This window comes from Panulirus ornatus, chromosome 66 (genome assembly GCF_036320965.1).
Source record: "Panulirus ornatus isolate Po-2019 chromosome 66, ASM3632096v1, whole genome shotgun sequence".
NCBI lineage: Eukaryota > Metazoa > Arthropoda > Malacostraca > Decapoda > Palinuridae > Panulirus > Panulirus ornatus.
The window spans coordinates 16,045,680-16,066,193 of record NC_092289.1 but is presented as its reverse complement, the minus strand read 5'-3'; the positions used below and the strand labels follow the sequence as shown (position 1 = coordinate 16,066,193).

Genomic DNA, 20,514 nt, shown 5'->3' with positions numbered 1-20,514 from the left:
CTTGATGGGAATCAATCAGTTCAGTCACAATCACTGCCCAAACCTTTAGCGCCAAGAAATTTTTCCGCAACAACTTTTGAGACTCAAAACCCTTAAAATTTTGGGCACATTCCTTCCATAAGTATTTTCAAACATTGTTCATGGCTGTGTTCTTATTTCACTCCATGTACTCAATATTATTATGCAAGCTAATTAACTTATTCAATATGTGTAAGTTAAATGTATATGTTAGTAGTGCTATGGCACTCATTAACTTAATAAGAGTTAGATGTGTATGTTAGTACTGCCATGCCACTCATGTGAGTGATATTGATGTGTATGACAAGTGTGTTACCCCGTGACCAACAGGCACACGATCAACTTTTGCCTTACTGCTACCAGGAGCATCCCAACTTAAATTGTACTCTCATTTTATTGCTCATTACTGATTTTCATCAACAGATATGTTCAAGTCAGGTTCAACACATACTCCTGTACTACATACTTATTCGTTCTCTCAAGTCTTCACTCACAGAACTCATTTATAAACTGCTTTTGTCAACATTAGCATCACTACTGAACATAAAATATACCAGTGAATATATCAATATATAGGATTTTGGTCAAATCTTTGTTTGTTATGCTCTATATTAATGACTTAAACACTAACACAAAAATTTAAAGATATCCAACAACAAGCAGAGATTTTTCTTTAAATGAAAGAACAAAATGTTTGCAGACACAAACAGCAGCATCCACACTCTCACAGCAAGTAACTTAAAAAAATTCATGTGATCGCAATAGTGCAATATATGATTAAGGAAAAAATCCAATTTTTTCTTTTTGTCGTATTTGATTGGTGTTTCCCACTTTATTAAGGTAGCGCCAGGGACAAAAGAAAAAAAAAAAGGCCACATCACGCTCACATCCACTCTCTAGCTGTTTATTTCCTATCATAATATTAAAGAAATACATATAGAAAGTAAAGGGTATGTACCAATATGTGAGCAAACACATAAGGCTCTTTCTTTTAATGTTTGCCATTTCATGCAAGAATGAGGGAGCATCATATATAGATAACAGAGTCTTTGAGGAAATGAAAGTGCTTGGTTTCCTCCTCTATTCACCCTTTTGTTTGGCAACACATGAAGGCAGGTTTTCCAGCCCAATACTCCCACCCTTCTTCAAATGAGAGTTGGGGTGAGAGAGTATCATTAAATTTTAGGGAGAATAAAAAGATGTTTTGGAAGGAGGTAAATAAAGTGCGTAAGACAAGGGAACAAATGGGAACATCAGTGAAGGGGGCAGATGGGGAGGTGATAACAAGTAGTGGTGATGTGAGAAGGAGACAGAGTGAGTATTTTGAAGGTTTGTTGAATGTGTTTGATAATAGAGTGGCAGATATAGGGTGTTTTGGCCGAGGTGGTGAGCAAAGTGAGAGGGTTAGGGAGAATGATTTGGTAAACAGAGAAGAGGTAGTAAAAGCTTTGCAGAAGATGAAAACCAGCAAGGCAGTGGGTTTGGATGGTATTGCAGTGAAATTCATTAAAAAAGGGGGCGACTGTATTGTTGACTGGATGGTAAGGTTAGTTAATGTATGTATGACTCATGTGAAGGTGCCTGAGGACTGGCAGAATGCTTGCATAGTGCCATTGTACAAAGGCAAAGGGGATAAGAGTGAGTGCTCAAATTAAAGAGGTATAAGTTTGTTGAGTATTCCTGGGAAATTATATGGGAGGGTATTGATTGAAAGGGTGAAGGCATATACAGAGCATCAGATTGGGGAAGAGCAGTGCAGTTTCAGAAGTGGTAGAGGATGTGTGGACCAGGTGTTTGCTTTGAAAAATGTATGCGAGAAATACTTAGAAAAGCAAATGGATTTGTATGTAGCATTTATGGATCTGGAGAAGGCATCTGACAGAGTTGATAGAGATGCTCTGTGGAAGGTATTAAGAATATATGGTGTGGGAGGTAAGTTGTTAGAAGCAGTGAAAAGTTTTTATCAAGGATGTAAGGCATGTGTATGTGTAGGAAAAGAGGAAAGTGATTGGTTCTCAGTGAATGTTGGTTTGTGGCAGGGGTGCATGATGTCTCCATGGTTAATTTGTTTATGGATGGGGTTGTTAGGGAGGTGAATGTTGTGGATGAGAGAGCTTGGGAAGTGAGTCAGTTGTTGTTTGCTGATGATACAGTGCTGGTGGCTGATTCATGTGAGAAACTGCAGAAGCTGGTGACTGAGTCAGGTAAAGTGTGTGAAAGAAGGAAGCTGAGAGTAAATGTGAATAAGAGCAAGGTTATTAGGTACAGTAGGGTTGAGGGACAAGTCAATTGGGAGGCAAGTTTGAATGGAGAAAAACTGGAGGAAGTGATGTGTTTTAGATATCTGGGAGTGGATTTGGCAGAAGATGGAACCATGGAAGCGGAAGTGAATCATAGGGTGGGGGAAGGGGCGAAAGTTCTGGGAGTGTTGAAAAATGTGTGGAAGTCGAGGACGTTATCTTGGAAAGCAAAAATGGGTATGATTGAAGGAATAGTGGTTCCAACAATGTTATAGGGTTGCGAGGCGTGGGCTATAGATAGAGTTGTGCAGAGGAAGGTGGATGTGCTGGAAATGAGGTGCTTGAGGACAATATGTGGTGTGAGGTGGTTTGATCGAGTAAGTAACGAAAGAGTAAGAGAGATGTGTGGTAATAAAAAGAGTGTGGTTGAAAGAGCAGAGGAGGGTGTTTTGAAATGGCTTAGTCACATGGAGAGAATGAGAGAGGAAAGATTGACCAAGAGGATATATGTGTCAGAGGTGGAGGGAACGAGGAGAAGTAGGAGACCAAATTGGAGGTGGAAAGATGGAGTGAAAAAGATTTTGAGTGATCGGGGCCGGAACATGCAGGAGGGTGAGAGGTGTGCAAGGAATAGAGTGAATTGGAACGATGTGGTATACCGGGGTCGATGTGCTGTCAATGGATTGAACAAGGGCATGTGAAGCGTCTGGGGTAAACCATGGAAAGTTTTGTGGGGCCTGGATGAGGAAAGGGAACTGTGGTTTCGGTGCATTATACATGACAGCTAGAGACTGAGTGTGAATGAATGTGACCTTTGTTGTCTTTTCCTAGCATTACCTAGCACACATGCGGGGGGAGGGGGTTTTCATTTCATGTATGGCGGGGTGGCAACCGGAATGAATAAGGGCAGACTATGAATTATGTACGTGTATATATGTATATGTCTGAGTGTGTATATATATATATGTATATGTTGAGATGTATAAGTATGTATATGATCGTGTGTGGACGTGTATGTATATACATAGTTATGTGGGTGGGTTGGGCCATTCTTTCGTCTGTTTCCTTGCGCTACCTCGCTAACGCGGGAGACAGCGACAAAGTATAATAAATATGATAAAATATATATGTGTGTGTGTGTGTGTGTGTGTGTATGGGAGGATGGAGTGAAAAAGATTTTGAGCGACAGGGGCCTGAACATGCAAGAGGTGAAAGGCATGCAAGTGATAGAGTAAACTGGAACTATGTGGTATACTGGGGTCAATGTGTTGTCAGTGGACTGAACCAGTGCATGTGAAGCAGCTGGGGTAAACCACATAAAGTTATGTGGGGCCTGGTTGTGGATATGGAGCCATGGTTTCAGTGGATTACACATGACAGCTAGAGAATGGATGTGGGTGGATTTGGCATTTTTTTGTCTGTTCCTGGTGCTTCTTTGCTAACACAGGAAACTGTGATCAAGTATGAACAAAAACAGATATGGGTAATTCTGAATTATGCATGCCTGCAGTGACAATGTAGACTAAAGGCAGCATCACCAAGGCTGTATCTTTGACAACAGACAGAATGGAGCAGAGATTTATGGAGGACCTTCTAATTCCAATGGAGACCATCATATCCCTACTCCTTAAAAGCTGCATAAAAGGGATCCTGCAGTTGCATAAGGATAACATAGGTGTTATAAACTCCACCTGCAAGTAGTTACACTAACTGTGAAAAGTCACCTTTACCAGTGTTGTATCACTATCAATGGACAAAATGGACTACAGTCTTCTTGATAATATAAAAAAATATTAGGCAGAAGTTGTCCTCTGCCAGCGGCCTGTTAAGAGTGAGGCACTAAAGGCTATGAAGCGGCACTGAAGTTCAACGTTTATGGAGACTTTTGTTGTGGCTACCCCCTGAGATAGTTCCCAAACAGAACAGGTATCAAAGATATAGACAGATCTCGTTGAGGACCTTCTTGTTCCAAAAGTCCATCATTTCCCTACTCCTACAATGAATGCACCCTTAAAGCTGCTGAAACCCTATAAAAGGGTTACTGAGGTTGTATCATCATAATAATATTATACCCACCCAAGTGTTTAACAATTCAGATCTTTGGTAATGAATCACATATGTAATTTCAGTTATACAAAGGAATTCAAGTAGCAACAGACCAGTGGGGTCCCACTGAGACTGTCATATTAAAAGATATAAGAAACACAGATTAGCGAGGTAAAAGTTGGAATAGACAAAAACCTACAAACCGTCAACAAGACTATGGAGGCACAAATATTGTAAGTTAGGGACCTAAAGCAAAATATTAACAAGTTTATTCTTAAGTGTATATATCATTACTGCTTTCAACCACTCTAGTTGGTGAATCATTCCATATGTTAACAATCCTCTTGAAAAAAAGTACTTTGCCTCATTCAAGGTAAAATGCTTGCCCATGAGATAGTAATGAAGACTGTTTTCATTACTGAGTGAAATCAGATGAATCAGGTTTCAAGTAGCTTGTCATATCAAGATAATCAGTCTGACAATTTTAAATATTTGTATCACATCACCTCTTAACTTCCTCTTTTCAAAGTTAAGCAAATCCAAGTCATTCAGTTGGCTCTCATAGGCTTTGTTTCTCAATCCAGGAATCATCTTGGAAGCTCAACACTGAACTCTTTCCATTCTGTCCATCTTTTTAAAGTGGGGTGACCAAAAGTGAACACAATACTCAAGATGGGACTAAACAATGAACTGTAAAGAGTAAGGATGATTTCCCTAGACTTAAATTCAAAAGCCCTCCCTATGAATCCGAGAATCTTGTTTGCCTTTTTCACTGGTTCTATGCACTCCTTACTTGGTTTTAAATATGTCCCAGCCTTTTTCACTTCTTTTTTGCGGTTCAAAATAATTCATACTGTAGCTTACCTTTTCGTTTTTACAACCGATATGTAAAACCTTGCACTTATCAAAATTAAAATTCATTTGCCACCTAAGAGCCTAGTCCACATTTCTCTATCAGTTTGAAGCTGCAGATGTTTCAGTTTACGTGTAGATTTATTTCACTACTTATTACCTCCTGTGAATTTTGATACCTTACATATATAAAGATGAGAAAGAGAATGGGTCCCAAGACTGATCCTTGTGGTACACCACTTATGTTTAACTCTATTTATGGCCAATCAACCAATTTTCTATCCTCCAAAGTAAATTCAAATCAATACCATATGACTTAATATTTGCTTTTAATCTTTGATGCAGAACCTTGTCAAATGTTTTATGAAAAAAGTAAAAATAATAATAATAATAATAATAATAACAACAACAACAAAAACAATAATAAAGAAAAAGGAAATAACAATAATATATAAAGGAATAAAATTGAAACTGTACTTCTGAAATCAGAATTCTGGCAATTTACACATAACATAAACCGAAGTTTTTTGACGACTGTTTTGTTAGTATTTCTGAAGTTCTTCTTTTAAGAAGTTAATAAGATATGGCTTCATTTAAGTAACATTATCAGTTAAATCAAAGCATCAAAAGGGAAAAATTTACTCTTGATACCAATCATCAAAACTACGTGAAAATATTACATAGCATTACTATGTAATATCATGTCCATGACTTTAACAGAAAATTCAATCATAAAACACACCTATTATTAATTTTGGTACACTAAAACTGACTTTAACAAGGTAGCCCATGTTATAAAGAGATAACATAACACAAGTACTAAATGATATCAATGAACAGTAACCTGAAATGTTTAATAATTCTATCTGTATTACAGCTAGATAAAAATATTCTGTCTCAATTCTGGTAATCTTGGGGCCAAACAGTTGCTAAATTAGAGATTTCCACCAGCTTATGGGTATCAAGAGTTTCTAAGGGGACCTGACAGCAGATTGAATAAATCATAACTAAACCTGTGGTGTTATATTTTCCAAATATATCAAGTTCATGTAAGGTATTTACCAAAACTTTTTTTTTTACTTCTAGTTCCTTAATGTACAGTGAAGACTAAAGTGATTATGTAAAAGTTTAAGTGTAAAAGGATTTGGGAGGGAAAACATGAGTGTCATCTTGCTGCGACAAGACTGATGCCTCGGGAGAGTTAGGGATCAGGTCTTGCATTGCATCCACTTTCGGGGCTAGTGTGGTGCTTGGAGAACCACTGATATTCTATGAAACTGAGAAGCACCATGCAAGAAGCTCAATGAAGGAGTGAAGCAGCTGGAGATGCTGTACTTGGGCATGTACAGTCCTTTAATGGCTTCTTCAACATTTCTTGCAGCATCACTTGTTTCTATGTACAGTACAGTATCAGGTTTTTCTTTACTCAACCTTTCCTGAATCCTATACATGCCCATTATCTCTTGCTAGGTGATGGAACTCTTTTGTCCTAAGAACCTAAAGAATTAATCATTTTCCAGCTGCTTTCCTGTATCCAAGTTAATCCTTTCCTGTGCAACATCATTCATACTTATAAAATACACAGACTTACTGAGGTCAGTTGGTCTTGCCTCCTGTCTTTCCTTTGCTTACCTAATCAAAACAGCCATAGAATGGACTCTCACAATGGTTGGATGCTTCAGTAGCAAACCCATACAAAAGAGCAGCAAATTCCATAAACTGAACACAAGTAACCAAATATGGGAATTACTTAATTTTGGAAGGCCAAACTGGAGACTACAGAGTGTACTGTTACATCACCATTGAAAAAATGAAAAAAATGTAGCAAATAAATCACCATACCTTTTTTTTCCTGTTACATTTTAAGATGGCCAATAAGGATGTCCCGTGCCAGTTTATCGAAACACTACTGGACTGGGCAATTGCGCAAAGTTGGCTGATACAAGAATCGGCGCCTACGCCTTAAAGCTTCTAAGTATACATCCCGGTTGAACAATCCAGCAGCCAGAGGCACACTGAAAGAGTAGAAAATAACATCTAAGTATTTCATACAAGAATATCTACTGCATTCATTAGCTGAGTACCACTTTCAAATTAGAAGTTACTGTAGGTGTTATTTGATTAACAGATGCAGTTCCATTTAAGTATTTTATATAAGAATACGTACTGCATTCATTAACTGGGTACGACTTCATCAAATTAGAAGTTACTATAGGTGTTATTTGATTAAGTGATGCAGTTCAAGTGTTTTTTTGTGACTACAAGGGTACTGTTTAATCAGTACAAACATCTCAAAGTGTTTTTCCATTTAAAAAACTGGAAGAGGCAACAGAATTCTAATTGTTTTCACCTATATTTACTATTTTTGTATAAATGACAAATGTAAAAGTTCCATAAAGGGTTAGCATGTTACACACAAGAATCAAGGCAAATGGTGAGATAATGAATGAAACAAATGTCACGCTAAGAAATAAGAAGGAATGATAAATGCAAAACAAAATCTATACTTACAAAATCTTCACGTGTTAGTGTAATTACTTATTTGTATTATACGTGGAGTGAACTTTATGATTGTGGGGCTCCATTCCTTAAACATGCTCTACTATCTTACAACTAATCAAATCTATGTATGCTCTCTACATTAACTATGTCTTAAGTCATTTCATTCAATTCATATATCACTCTCATACTATCTAATACTTCTCTGCATCTTTTTTTGTTCGTTTTTCATGCTTTAATTCATGCTATATCCTCTGGATGTGCAATCCCTACATATTTCAAAGAACTGATCAGTATGCATCATATATCCGGTTAAAAAATTAAAAGATTGTATTCAGGTCATCCCCTCACTCTTCTTTCTTTCAAAGTGGGCAAATCTAAGGCTTATATGTATATATGTGATGTTTTTAATTACCTGTTTGTACTGTAAAGGGAAGATTTACACTAGTGGGGGCCGCATCACTTGAACACTCTCTACTTTCATAAAACTTCTTAAATAAATGAATACTGTTTGCATAAAAACGTGTCCTCAGTTATCTTATTCCATTCATTCACATACTTATACAATAAAAGTATTTCTATGTCTCTTTCAACAAGTTTCTCACTTAAGTCTGTCTTATGACCTCTGGTTGCTCTATCTCTACATCTCTCAAAGAACTGTTCATTGTCCACATTATCAATGTGTGTACAATTACCAATCTGTATGGTACAGGGAGGAAGTTTTACACTCACTGGGCCCCAATCTCTTGAACATTCTCTACTGTTAAATCTATGTATGCTGTCTGCATTGAACATGTCCTCAATCATTATATTCATGTACCCCTAGAGGCAGAATAGGTGAGAAATTATTTTTCTGTAAATATTGTTTCTAAACCTACAACAACATTAGGTGTGTGTAATTATTCATTTGCAGTTTTTACATTTTTACATTACATGGAGAGTTTTACACTCTTGGGGACCTGTCTCTTGTACTTTTTGTACCATCAAGACTAAGTATATATTTGTTGCTTGCATTCACAGTCTCCTTGTTTAGACCATTACAACCATCCACTAATCTTGAGCTAAACCAGTACTATCTTATACTCTTCTTAACCAGTCTTTCTTGGCTTCTGATTTGGCACTGCACCTTGTGAATATCTACTGACAGTCAACATCATCCCATTAATTTTGGAACTTAAATGCTGTTCCCAGGTTGTACCTTTCCCTTCTCTCATCTAAGATAGACGGCTATGATGCCTTCAGCCTTTCTTAGTAGCTTAGCTTTCTTAATTCTGGCACCATCTTGGTTGCTCTTCTCTAAACTTTCCCAACAATGTCTTTGTGTTTCATTAGCTGTGGTGACTAGACCTGAGAGACAACCCAGTTGCATTCTACGTCATCAATAGCTACCAAACATTTCTTTAACCATGCACTTAAAAGTGATGGTAATATTTGCCAACAGAGTTATTTCATCGTATTCCTTCCCCATTACCTTGCAGTGTGTGTGTGTGTGATTTACAGTGAAAGAGTTGTACACTTGTGTTGTCCCATCTCTTTAACAGTGCAAACATATTCCATGTTTTTTACTCCACACACCCCAGCCTAAGCCACATACCCGCATACTTATTGACCAGTCTCAAGGAAAATACAAACACTTGAGTTTGGGGTGGGCCAACTTCCATGCCAAAGATTCAAACCCACTCAGGCCTATGCTGAATCATGGTCAGTATTGCTAGCCACTAAAACACAGAGGCTCATGTGATCATTTGTCTATTACAGGAAGAGTTTTACACATGTTGTGTCATCTCTTAACCTTGTATTTATGCATCATACTTATATTCCTGTATGTAAAAAGACAAACACAACCCTACGCTAGATATCCACATAGTGAAAAGGCATGAGTGAATGATGAACATGTGGGTGGAGCATGGGCTGATGGCAGTTCCCATAATTCTGACCCATGCAGACCTGGCCCCAAGCACAGAAGCTATTACGTAATTACCCATTTATAACTATCTATTTGTACATTACGGGGAGAGACCTTTACACTCATTGGGCCCCATCTCAAGTACTTTTCATACCATCATGATATTTAAATCTCTGCAAGCTGCTAGCATTCACCATCTTGCTTTGGCCATTCCAACCATCCACTACACTTACATTAAGACAGTATTTCCCTATATCCAGCTTGAAAAGATGCTTGTGCAGCTTCTGATCATGGGCTCAGGTAATACTGGTATTGTACCTCATGAAGAACCATTTACCGTTAGCATCATACAGTTGTGTGCATGTGTCATTACTATGTGTTTGTTAGGAGAGAACTTTTACATGTGCTGCACTGTCTCAATCTTGTATATATGTACTATGTTTTTACTCTCGTGTGTATGCACACACACACACACACATTACCCAACCTAAGTATGGTATTCCTTTACTGACCAGCCCTGCAGGTAGGATCAAAAGCTGGGTTGAATGTGGCCTGATTACTGCACCCAGGATTTGCATCCGGGCTAGCTCTTGCATGAATCATCATCAACGACACTAAGCACCGCACCATATTAGTCTGTGTGAGTTTAAGAGGTAGAGGTACAACTAGTATGACAAACAAAAATAAGTCAACAGACCACATAAACTAAGGTACTGAAAAAAGTATAGCCTTATAATACTCAAGGTACTTAGTATCAGGTTTAAAAGGGCCATTCTCAAATATCATATGAAAGATCAGCATATAAAGATCAAAACATGAACAATTAAGATAAAGAAATTATCAAAGAAATCCTCATCATGAAAACTAGTAAAGGGAATGATCCATAGCAAAACTTAAGACTGAAAACTGATGCAAACTTCAACCATCATATACATGAAAAAGTAAATGCAGCTTGTTAGTTTCAATAGCTGAGTCCCCAAAGGAATCAAAGAAACATTCATAGCAAGCTATGAATAATTTTCTACATAAGATAAATTATCTATCTAAGTAAGAGGCAACATGGTTTTAGGGAAGGTGGAAGTGAAAGTATGGATTTTGTAAAACCATATAGAGTGAAAGAAGAAAGTGTACTAAATTGTGCTTAGGATATGGGGTAAAAAGACTGGAAGAAATGAGGGAATTTAAGTATCTCGGTAAGTATGGTGATATGGAGGGAGAGAGCAGTACAGGGTAAAAGAAACTGAGTCCCTAAATAGAATAATGAAGGACAGAGGTGTAAATATGGAAGTCAAGAGAGGATTAAGGGACAGCATAGTCCTCCCAACCCTGACCTATACAGCCAAAACATGGATGTGGTATGAGGCACAGAAGTCAAGAATCCAGGCTGTGGAAATGAGCTATTTGAGAAGAGCATGTGGTGTGACTAAATGGAATGAAGAAAGAATGAAAGGGTGTATGAAAGATGTGGTAGGCAAGGAATGCAAAGAGAATGAATTGTGGAGTGGAAGAATGGGTGAAATGTAATACTTTGAGGTGGTTTGGGCATGTGGAAAAAATGCATTACTTGGAGTTTACAAGGAGAGTGTATGATAGTACAATTAAAGGGGTTAGTGTGAGTGGAAGACCATCTGTGACATGGGCAAATAGGGTGGAGGAATATTGGAGGGAGAGAAACAGAGGAAGAATGTGTGGAATGGTATATGCGAGGGAGGCATGTAAGGACAGGGATAAGTGGAGATCATTTTGCCATGGCCACCCCTTCATGGAAAATCCTGGAGGGAATAGGCATCAGAGATATGAATAGATAGATAGATTGAGGGTCATGAGTTTCAAACCTCTTAGATTTCTATGAGAGCGTGAGCTCTATCTTAGACAAAAGGGAAGGCTGAGTAGATTGTTTATATATCATGACTACCAAAATGCATTTGACATTCCTGCATAGGAGGCTGATAGTAAGTTGGAAAACCAGGCAGGAATAAGGGGTAGATGCCTTCAATAATGGAAGGGATCAGAGGACACATGTTAGAGGAGCCTTCTCCAAATGAGTGGAGGTCACCAGTAAAGTGCCCCATGTTCTATTTTAAGACTGTTATTGTTCTTGATATATATAAGCAACTTGCCTGAAGGTATGGATGTCTACCTGAATATGTTTTCATGTCATGTAAAAGTCAAGAAGGAAGTGAAAAACAAAAAGGACTGCATCAGCTTACAATGTGATCTATGCAGACTCCAAAAGTGGGTCTGATATATGGGTGATGAAATTCAACCCAGGCAAATGCAAAGCAACAAGAATGGGGAAAAAAAAAAATCCTCAATGTGATTCTCATCCAGCATGAAATGGGCTTCTGGATTCTGTGTGAAAAGGTCTTGGGAGTCAATGCTATCAAAACTGTTGCCAGAGTCTCACATTAAGAGAAAAGTGAAGGAGATAACCGTCTTCTGGCAAAAATCAAACTTTCAAGTAAATGGATAAGGAAATACTAAGCAAGCTGTTCATATCATGCACGAGTCCAAAACTAGAATGTGCTTCTCAAGTTTGGTCACCACAATTAAAGACACACAGACAGCTAACACGGAATGTCCAGAGGAGGGAAAAAATGGCAAAACCAGAATTAAGGAAGCTAACATAAAGGGAAAGGCTAAAAGCCATTAATTTGCCAAACTTGGAAGACAGAAGAATGAAGGGTGACCTGATCACAACCTTCGAGTTTTTAAAACAGATCAAGGACAGGGACAGTTAACACTTCTTTGAGAGATACAGGAAGAGAGCAGCCAAATGACATAATATGAAATTAAGCAAGAAACTTGTTGAAAAAAATATATATTAAGAAGTACTTTTATAGTATAATAGTGGTGGATGAATGGAACAGAATAACTGTTTTAAAACAGATCAATGACATGGGCAATGAACATTTCTTCAAGAGATATAAGGATAAATCAAGAAGAGGATGTTCACATGAAATTATGTAAGGAACTTGTTAAAAAAGTATGAGAGGTGGATGAATGGAATAAAATGACTGACGACATGATTAATGCAGAAAGCATACATAATCAACGAAGTTTTGTAACAACAGAGAATGTTCAAGAGATGGGACACCTTGAGTGTAAAACTCTCTCCCTGCACAATACAAGTAGGTAATTATTGATATGAAGTATGTGAAGCCTCCACCTCAACTTCCTCCTCTTGCTCAGAAAAATACTTAATTACAGTTCTAGCTGCACAGTGGAAAAAGTAATAGTAGCCAGAGTTCTACCTGAGGTGTCTACCTTTTCTTTTAACAGCTGAACATTCTGGGCAACTAACAAGAAAAAAATTACCAATAATACATAACATATAAGGTCCTAGAAGGCCTAAAAGTTGGAACCGAGTTTACACAGACACTTGATGCCAGTGTGAACAGTAAATAAGTTGGTGAAAACAGATGACCTTCCATGGTTTGCATACAGCTGTACACCTAAATGCAGTGGTATTTTATCATGATTAAGCCCTTCTGTGCATGTGAGCACTTCTGAGTGTGCACACTTTCTCTTTTCCAATTCTTTCATTCATTATTTTTTTTAGTACTGTTTTGGGCTAAATACCCGATGATCATCTGACAACTCCTGGTTCCTGACATAACCACAATGAAGAAAATGAAGAACCACTTACTCATCTTTGCCAGGCCTAATTTTGCAGTGGAAAGCTCCCAACACTGGTTTATGATCTGATGTCCTAAACAATGGGCATGAGCTGTAGTTAACACATGTAATGGCTCCACGATTACTCTGCAGAAATATAAAAAATAAATCATGTATCAGGTTCTGGTATGAATAACTTTTTTCTTTGCAAAGAATGCAATATGAAGGATTCAGAACATCAAATTTACTTGTCAATACATTGTTTATAGGTAAACATAATGAATACAGTGCATTGGAGAATCTTATGTTGAAGTGATAATTCAGCTGGGGAAAGTAAAGTTTCTTAGTTGTTGAGAGATATGAGTTTTACAACCTTAGAAAAAAAAGTACTGTACTTATAAAATGCAGCAATGTGTTTACAACTTACTAGGGAGGAAAATGACCAAGAAAGTTTTATTTTCAAACATAACACACTTTACTGTAACTGACAACATTGGTTTTTATGTAAACCTATTATCCTTACTAATATCCTTATACCGCACCCTAGATTTCTCCTACATACCTTAAAGAGGATCCTGTCAGTATAAGATGGGACTCGCTGCTTGGAAGATGTGTCATAGTGATCAGTTCCGGGGTCATACTTGAATGTTGGGGCAAAGTTAATAGGGCCTTCCTCAAATTCACCAAAGGCTTCTCCTGCAGTTTAAAAGGGTATACTTCAATCACAGCACTTGGTAAGCTTTTGCTTACTGCATGCAGAGTGCCTCATATGGAATATATACCAGACAAACTATGAATATTTATCATACAAGGTTCACCTGAAGAACTGGTTTAGCAGTGGCTGGAGGAATTCTGTATGTAATGATTTTTAAAACATCTTAATTGTCCCTGATCTACATGATCACATATGTAATGTTTCATCTGTCAAGCTGGCAGCAAAAAACAGTCTCTCTTGTGCCTCATTAGGGCTCCTCAAAGTCTGTGCTCCATTTAAACCTCAAACGGAAATGTAAGGACTGTATGCCTCTTCCCTATAAGCCAATGAAAAATTAAAACTTAAACTAAGCTCACAGCCAAATCGAGCAGCAAAATACTTCAACAAGATAACCGAGCATCTACTTGCTGGCAGAGAACATTACAATAATTTCCACACTCTTCTCAATGAACTTGGAGTAAGATACGAAGACATAACTACCAAGCCAATTGCCAATTTCTTCTCATTCTCCAGAAGTACTTGTAGGTTATGATCACCATTATTACAATAACTAAATCAAATCTTGGACATTTTGAACATTCAAGCCCTCAAAAATTCAATTATATCCCTACTCTTGTTCTATTCTAGGGAAAGAATAATTTGCAAATTATATGCTTGTACACAAGAAAGTCCTAAACACTGTATTGTGTTTATATCATTTCAGCCATAAAAGTAACAGTGTTGTTAAAAATTCTGTTAATGAACATGCAACATATGGAATAAAGAGGAGTTTACACATCTAATCAAACTTGTCAAGTTTTTACAGAACTGAAATTTCTAATCAAGCTTGTAAAGTTTTCACAGAACATACATCAGAAAGACATTGAGTACCTGTAACATGTGAAAAACTGGTTAAATTTACACCATGAGGCTTAAGAAACTATAAAAACTTGTACCTTTTGGAAAACTCAGATACAAGAAGAATACAATATGACCCAGGTATACTTAATAGGATCATTTTCCTTCAGCAGATGGGCATGTAAAAGTTAATCTTTCTGAATATGTGCTTCTAGAATGGAAGCAAACTATATCTCTTGATAGCAAGGTCAGACTGAAGATTTGGCTGGCTTGTGACTTTAATTCAGTGTGCACTATTTTCATGGGGAGTAATATATATGTATCATAGTTATTTTTTTTTTTTTTTCCCAAAGGAAGGAACACAGAAGTGGGGCTGGATGAGGATGTTTCCTCAGAGGCCCAGTCCTCTGTTCTTAACGCTACCTCACTGACGCGGGAAATGGCAAATAGTATGAAAGAAAAAGTATGAAGTTATCATTCAATGAAATATTCATATTTCATATGCATTCTACCAGTCTTTCACCTCACTGTGTCATCATAGGTTAAATTAATGGAAAGTAATGAAGAAATTATATATACACAAATATAAGTTTGGAAGTCGAGAACATTATCTTGGAAAGCAAAAATGGGTATGTTTGAAGGAATAGTGGTTCCAACAATGTTGTATGGTTGCGAGGCGTGGGCTATGGATAGAGTTGTGCGCAGGAGGGTGGATTTGCTGGAAATGAGATGTTTGAGGACAACATGTGGTGTGAGGTGGTTTGATCGAGTAAGTAATGTAAGGGTAAGAGAGATGAGTGGAAATAAAAAGAGCGTGGTTGAGAGAGCAGAAGAGGGTGTTTTGAAATGGTTTAGGCACATGGAGAGAATGAGTGAGGAAAGATTGACCAAGAGGATATGTGTGTCAGAGGTGGAGGGAACGAGGAGAAGTGGGAGACCAAATTGGAGGTGGAAAGATGGAGTGAAAAAGATTTTGAGTGATCAGGGCCTGAACATGCAGGAGGGTGAAAGGCGGGCAAGGAATAGAGTGAATTGGATCGATGTGGTATACCGGGGTCGACGTGCTGTCAATGGATTGAATCAGGGAATGTGAAGCGTCTGGGGTAAACCATGGAAAGTTCTGTGGGGCCTGGATGTAGAAAGGGAGCTGTGGTTTCGGGCATTATTACATGACAGCTAGAGACTGAGTGTGAACGAATGGGGCCTTTGTTATCTTTTCCTAGCGCTACCTCGCACACATGAGGGGGGAGGGGGATGTTATTCCATGTGTGGCGAGGTGGCGATGGAAATAAATAAAGGCAGACAGTATGAATTATGTACATGTGTATATATGTATATGTCTGTGTGTGTGTATATATATGTGTACATTGAGATGTATAGGTATGTATATTTGCGTGTGTGAACGTGTATGTATATACATGTGTATAGGGGTGGGTTGGGCCATTTCTTTCGTCTGTTTCCTTGCGCTACCTCGCAAATGCGGGAGACAGCGACAAATCAAAATAAATAAATATACAATAAGTTAGAAAAAAACTAACCTTTCTTTTGAGCTTGAGACAGTTGATCCCACTGCAGAAGATGTTTGTAAGTCTCAAGCCCAGGATGTTTTAAGCGTTCAAATACATGATCACGACTAACAGCTAGACGAAAGTTTAGGTCACCTAGCCAGAAGACACAGTCATACCGATGAGTAACATCTGCAAAGAAAAACAGTTTTGGGCATGTAAAAATCACTACGATGAAGAAAAAAAATTCTGAAAAATGCTAAAGATATCTTTTTCTATCTTGCTTTATCCATGTGCCATTTCTCAGGCAAAATATCTTGCTTTTTCATGGACATTCTTTTATGTGTCAGGAGAGACTTAGGTAATATTGTTCTTATGTTCTATCTCAAGTGATTCTTTTGAAGGACTGTTAAATGAGTTGGATGAGTGGCAATTGTAGGGTGTTTGGGACATGGAGGTATGCAAAGTAAGAGTCACGGCAAGTGATAAGTTGAAAAAAAAAAGGTGATGGTGAATGCAATGTGAAAGATTAAGTGCAGCAAAAGGCAGGTGGAGTGGATGGGATCACAGTTGTATTTCTCAATAAAAAGGGTGGCAGTGTCGTTGATTAGTTAGTTATTATTCACAGTGTACATCTGGCTTAGGGTGAGGTGCCTGAGGATTGGTAGAATGCTCATACAATGCCAGTGTATAACTTCCTCTGAGGTATAAGTTTGTTGAGTGTACCAGGTAAATACAAAGTATGGCTGCAGGCACAGAACATATGGTCATGCCACAACCAAGATATGTGCAATACTCTATTGCACTGGGTATCACTCAAAAAACTTCCTAAGGGTTAGTCAGTGTAGGTTGGTTACCTCCTGAGAGGTCATCATTGAAACAGCCAAATGACAGTCATTATATGTTTCACACACACTTCGATACCCAAGGATACGGACTGATATTGTGCTGTCAGTGTTCCATCCATCACTACCATGACTGCTACAGGAGGTAATTTCATGCTATTCTAGCAGAGTAACAATAGAAAAAACAAACAATAATACTATGCTTAAATACAATAAGCTTCTATAACTAACCTTTATGCTTGTGTTTGTGCGGTAAAAGGCGTGGCAAATCCAAGGAATGAGTAATGTTACGGAAGTTTTGGATACGTAAGGATTGTTTCTCCTCGTGAGCTGTCAAGTGCGAGTTTATGAAGAGAATCCTTGTCCCTACAATGGAAAGAAAATAATCAGTACTACATACTCCAGGTTCCAAAAATTAGCTGCTCACGTAAGAAAAAAATAGTTATAAAATCATAAAATCTCTTTCTTCCTAAATGGGAATCCAATAAGCTCTCTTTGGCAAAATCCCAAGCATCACCAGAGGATCATCCTATCATTTACCCTTCTTTTTTTTTTTTTTCATACTATTCGCTATTTCCCGCGATAGCGAGGTAGCGTTAAGAACAGAGGACTGGGCCTTTGAGGGAATATCCTCACCTGGCCCTCTTCTCTGTTCCTTCTTTTGGGAAAAAAAAAAAAAAAAAAGACTGATTTACCTCACTAGGGGAAATGGAAGGATGGAGAGAAAGATTTTGAGTGCTAAGGGCCTGACCATGAAAGAGAGTGAAAGGCATGCACAGGATAGAGTGAATTGGAGCAATGTGGTATACAAGGGGTGACTTGCTGTCAATGGAATGATCTAGAGTATATGAAGCAGCTGTGGGAAACCAGAGAAAGGTCCATAGGAATTGGATGCTGATAGGAGGTTGTGGTTTTTGGGCATTACACATGACGGCTAGAAAATGGATGTCAGCAACGAGGCATTTTCTCTGTCTGCTCCTGCAACTACTTTGCGAACACAGGAAATGATGAACTAGTAAGAACAAAAGAAAAGAAATATATGAATGAATAACTTATTTCATACATATTCACCATATCCTGAATCAGTGAGGTACCATCAGGAATGGACTAAGAAATGGCTTCATTCACTCACAGCCACTCTCTAGCTGTCATGTGTAAAGCACCATAACCAGAGTCCCCTATCCATAATCAGGCCCTACTCTAGCTGTCATGTGTAAAGCACCATAACCAGAGTCTCCTATCCATAATCAGGCCCTACACACCTTTTTATGATTTTCATGACTGGTTCACATGCCCTGGTTCAACCCATTGACAGCACATCACCCCCTGTAAACACACTGCTCCAATTTGATCTATCTCTTAAACGCCTCACACCCTTCTGCATGTTTAGACCCAGAGCCTTCAAAGCATCTTTCACTCCATACCTCCCTCCTCCTTTGTTTCCTCATTTTCCTTGTTGCTTCCAAATCTAATATGAATACCATCTTAGTCATCCTCTCCACACTTATCCCATTTATATTTTCAACCATTTCTGTACACCCTCTTCAGCTCTTCCATACATACATATACACTCCCCTTACCATATCAATTTCTCACTCACTCAACCCTCATTATTCCACATATCTTCCTCAAACATTTCATTTCCAACAAATTCATCCAATCCTCTGCATTTCTTTCTAAGGCCAACACATCACCAACAGGCCTACTATCCCATCTAACATACCTATCTTCGCCATTTAAGATAGTGACCTCTTTCCATGGACTTCAATATGCACCAAGATCTTTGCCCTCCCGCCTACCCAATGGCTGACTTCAGCTCCCATGCTTCCATTCACTACCATATCCACTTCCAGGTATCTAAAATACTTAATTTCCTCCAAATTCACTTCCATTAAAACTCATGTTCTATATAACCACTCTTTTCACTGCTGAACCTGATAACCTTGCTTTTATTCATATCTATTCTCAACTCTCTCCAAAACTTAGAAAACAGCTTCTGCAGTTTCTCACTCAAATCCTACACCAGCAGCATATTATCACCATACAACAACTGAATCACCTCCTAGGCCCCACTTCAGCATACCCTCTTCTGCTCTCTCAAGCACACTTTTTATTAACACACATCTCTCTTACCCTTTTATTACTTACTTGATCAATGCACCTTACACCACACACTGTCCTCAAACATTTCATGTCAAAGACATCCATCCTCCTCTGCTCATCCAAATTCATAGCCCAAGCCTAGGTCCCATACAATGTCACTGGGACTACAATACCTTCAAACATAACCATTTTTGACTTCTCTTTCCACATATTCCTCAACACTCCCAGAACCTTAGCCCCCCTCACCTACCCTATATAGGATTCACTTCCACTTCCATGGTTCCATTTGCTGCCAATTCCTTTTCCCATATATCTGAAACACTTCACTTCAAAATTTTCTCCATTCAAACTAACACCCCAAACTAAGTTCTCTCTCAGCCCTCCTAAACATTAAACCTTCACTTTTGATTACATTTATCTTCAACTTTCTCCTATCACACACTATCCCAATCTCAGTCACCAACATCTGCAGTTCCTCACTCGAATCTGCCACCAGAGCAGAGCCTTCAGCAAACAAAAACTGACTCACATTCCAGAACTCCTCACCCCCTTAGAACTGCATATTCATCCCTCACTCTCAGATCCTTACATTTACCTCCCTCACCACTCCGTCTGTAAACAAATGAAACAGCCTTGGTGACATCGCACACCCCTACTGCAGACCAACCTTCACATAGAACAATTCACTCACCCATTTCCCTTCTTGTATACATGCCTTACACTCTTGACAAAAACTTTTAACTGCTTCTAGTTCCTTTCCTTCCATACCATGTATTCAAAAGATCTTCCACCAGGAATCTCTATTAACCATATCACATGCCTTCTCCAGATCCATAAATGCCACATACAAACCCTTCTGTTTCTCTCAGCATTCCTCACACACATTCTATAAAACAAATCCTTGACCCACGCATCCTCTACCAATCATAAAACCACATCGTTCCTCCCCAGTCTGATGCTTTGTACATACCTTCATCCTCTCAATCACCACTCTCCTTTACAACTTACCTGGTACACTCAACAAACTTATACCCCAGTAGTCTGAACACTCACCTTTGTCCCCCTTACTTTTAATAAATACAATGGCACTATACATGCACTTAGCCAATCAACAACATAGCCACTCCCTTTCTAAGAAATTCAACATCAGTGCCATCCACTTTAGCCACTTTTCCACATTTGGCTTACACAATGCTTTCACCTAACCACTTCCCATGACTCTTTCACTTCACACATCTCCCTGACCAATCACTCTACGTCTGCCGCCCTCTTGTCAAACACATTCAACAAAAATCCTTCAAAAAACTCATTCCATCTCCCCTTTCACCTC

General features: G+C 38.4%; 1 protein-coding gene across 10 annotated transcripts in view; it reads right to left on the bottom strand.

Moving 5' to 3' along the window:
- The window catches only part of INPP5E (Inositol-3-phosphate synthase), a 91,290-nt gene that overhangs the window by 34,513 nt on the left and 36,263 nt on the right, over positions 1–20,514 (bottom strand). For 9 of the 10 annotated variants that reach the window (XM_071658498.1, XM_071658499.1, XM_071658494.1 and 6 more), the window contains exons 10-14: positions 17,313–17,447; positions 16,270–16,428; positions 13,742–13,875; positions 13,211–13,326; positions 6,999–7,171 (exon numbers count right to left, since the gene is read on the bottom strand). In XM_071658498.1, the coding sequence (XP_071514599.1) occupies positions 7,063–7,171; positions 13,211–13,326; positions 13,742–13,875; positions 16,270–16,428; positions 17,313–17,447 (653 nt within the window). In that variant the 3' untranslated portion in view covers positions 6,999–7,062. Of the gene's footprint in view, positions 1–6,998; positions 7,172–10,073; positions 10,198–13,210; positions 13,327–13,741; positions 13,876–16,269; positions 16,429–17,312; positions 17,448–20,514 lie in introns of those variants that run through there. The other variant, XM_071658500.1, reaches the window with a different exon arrangement.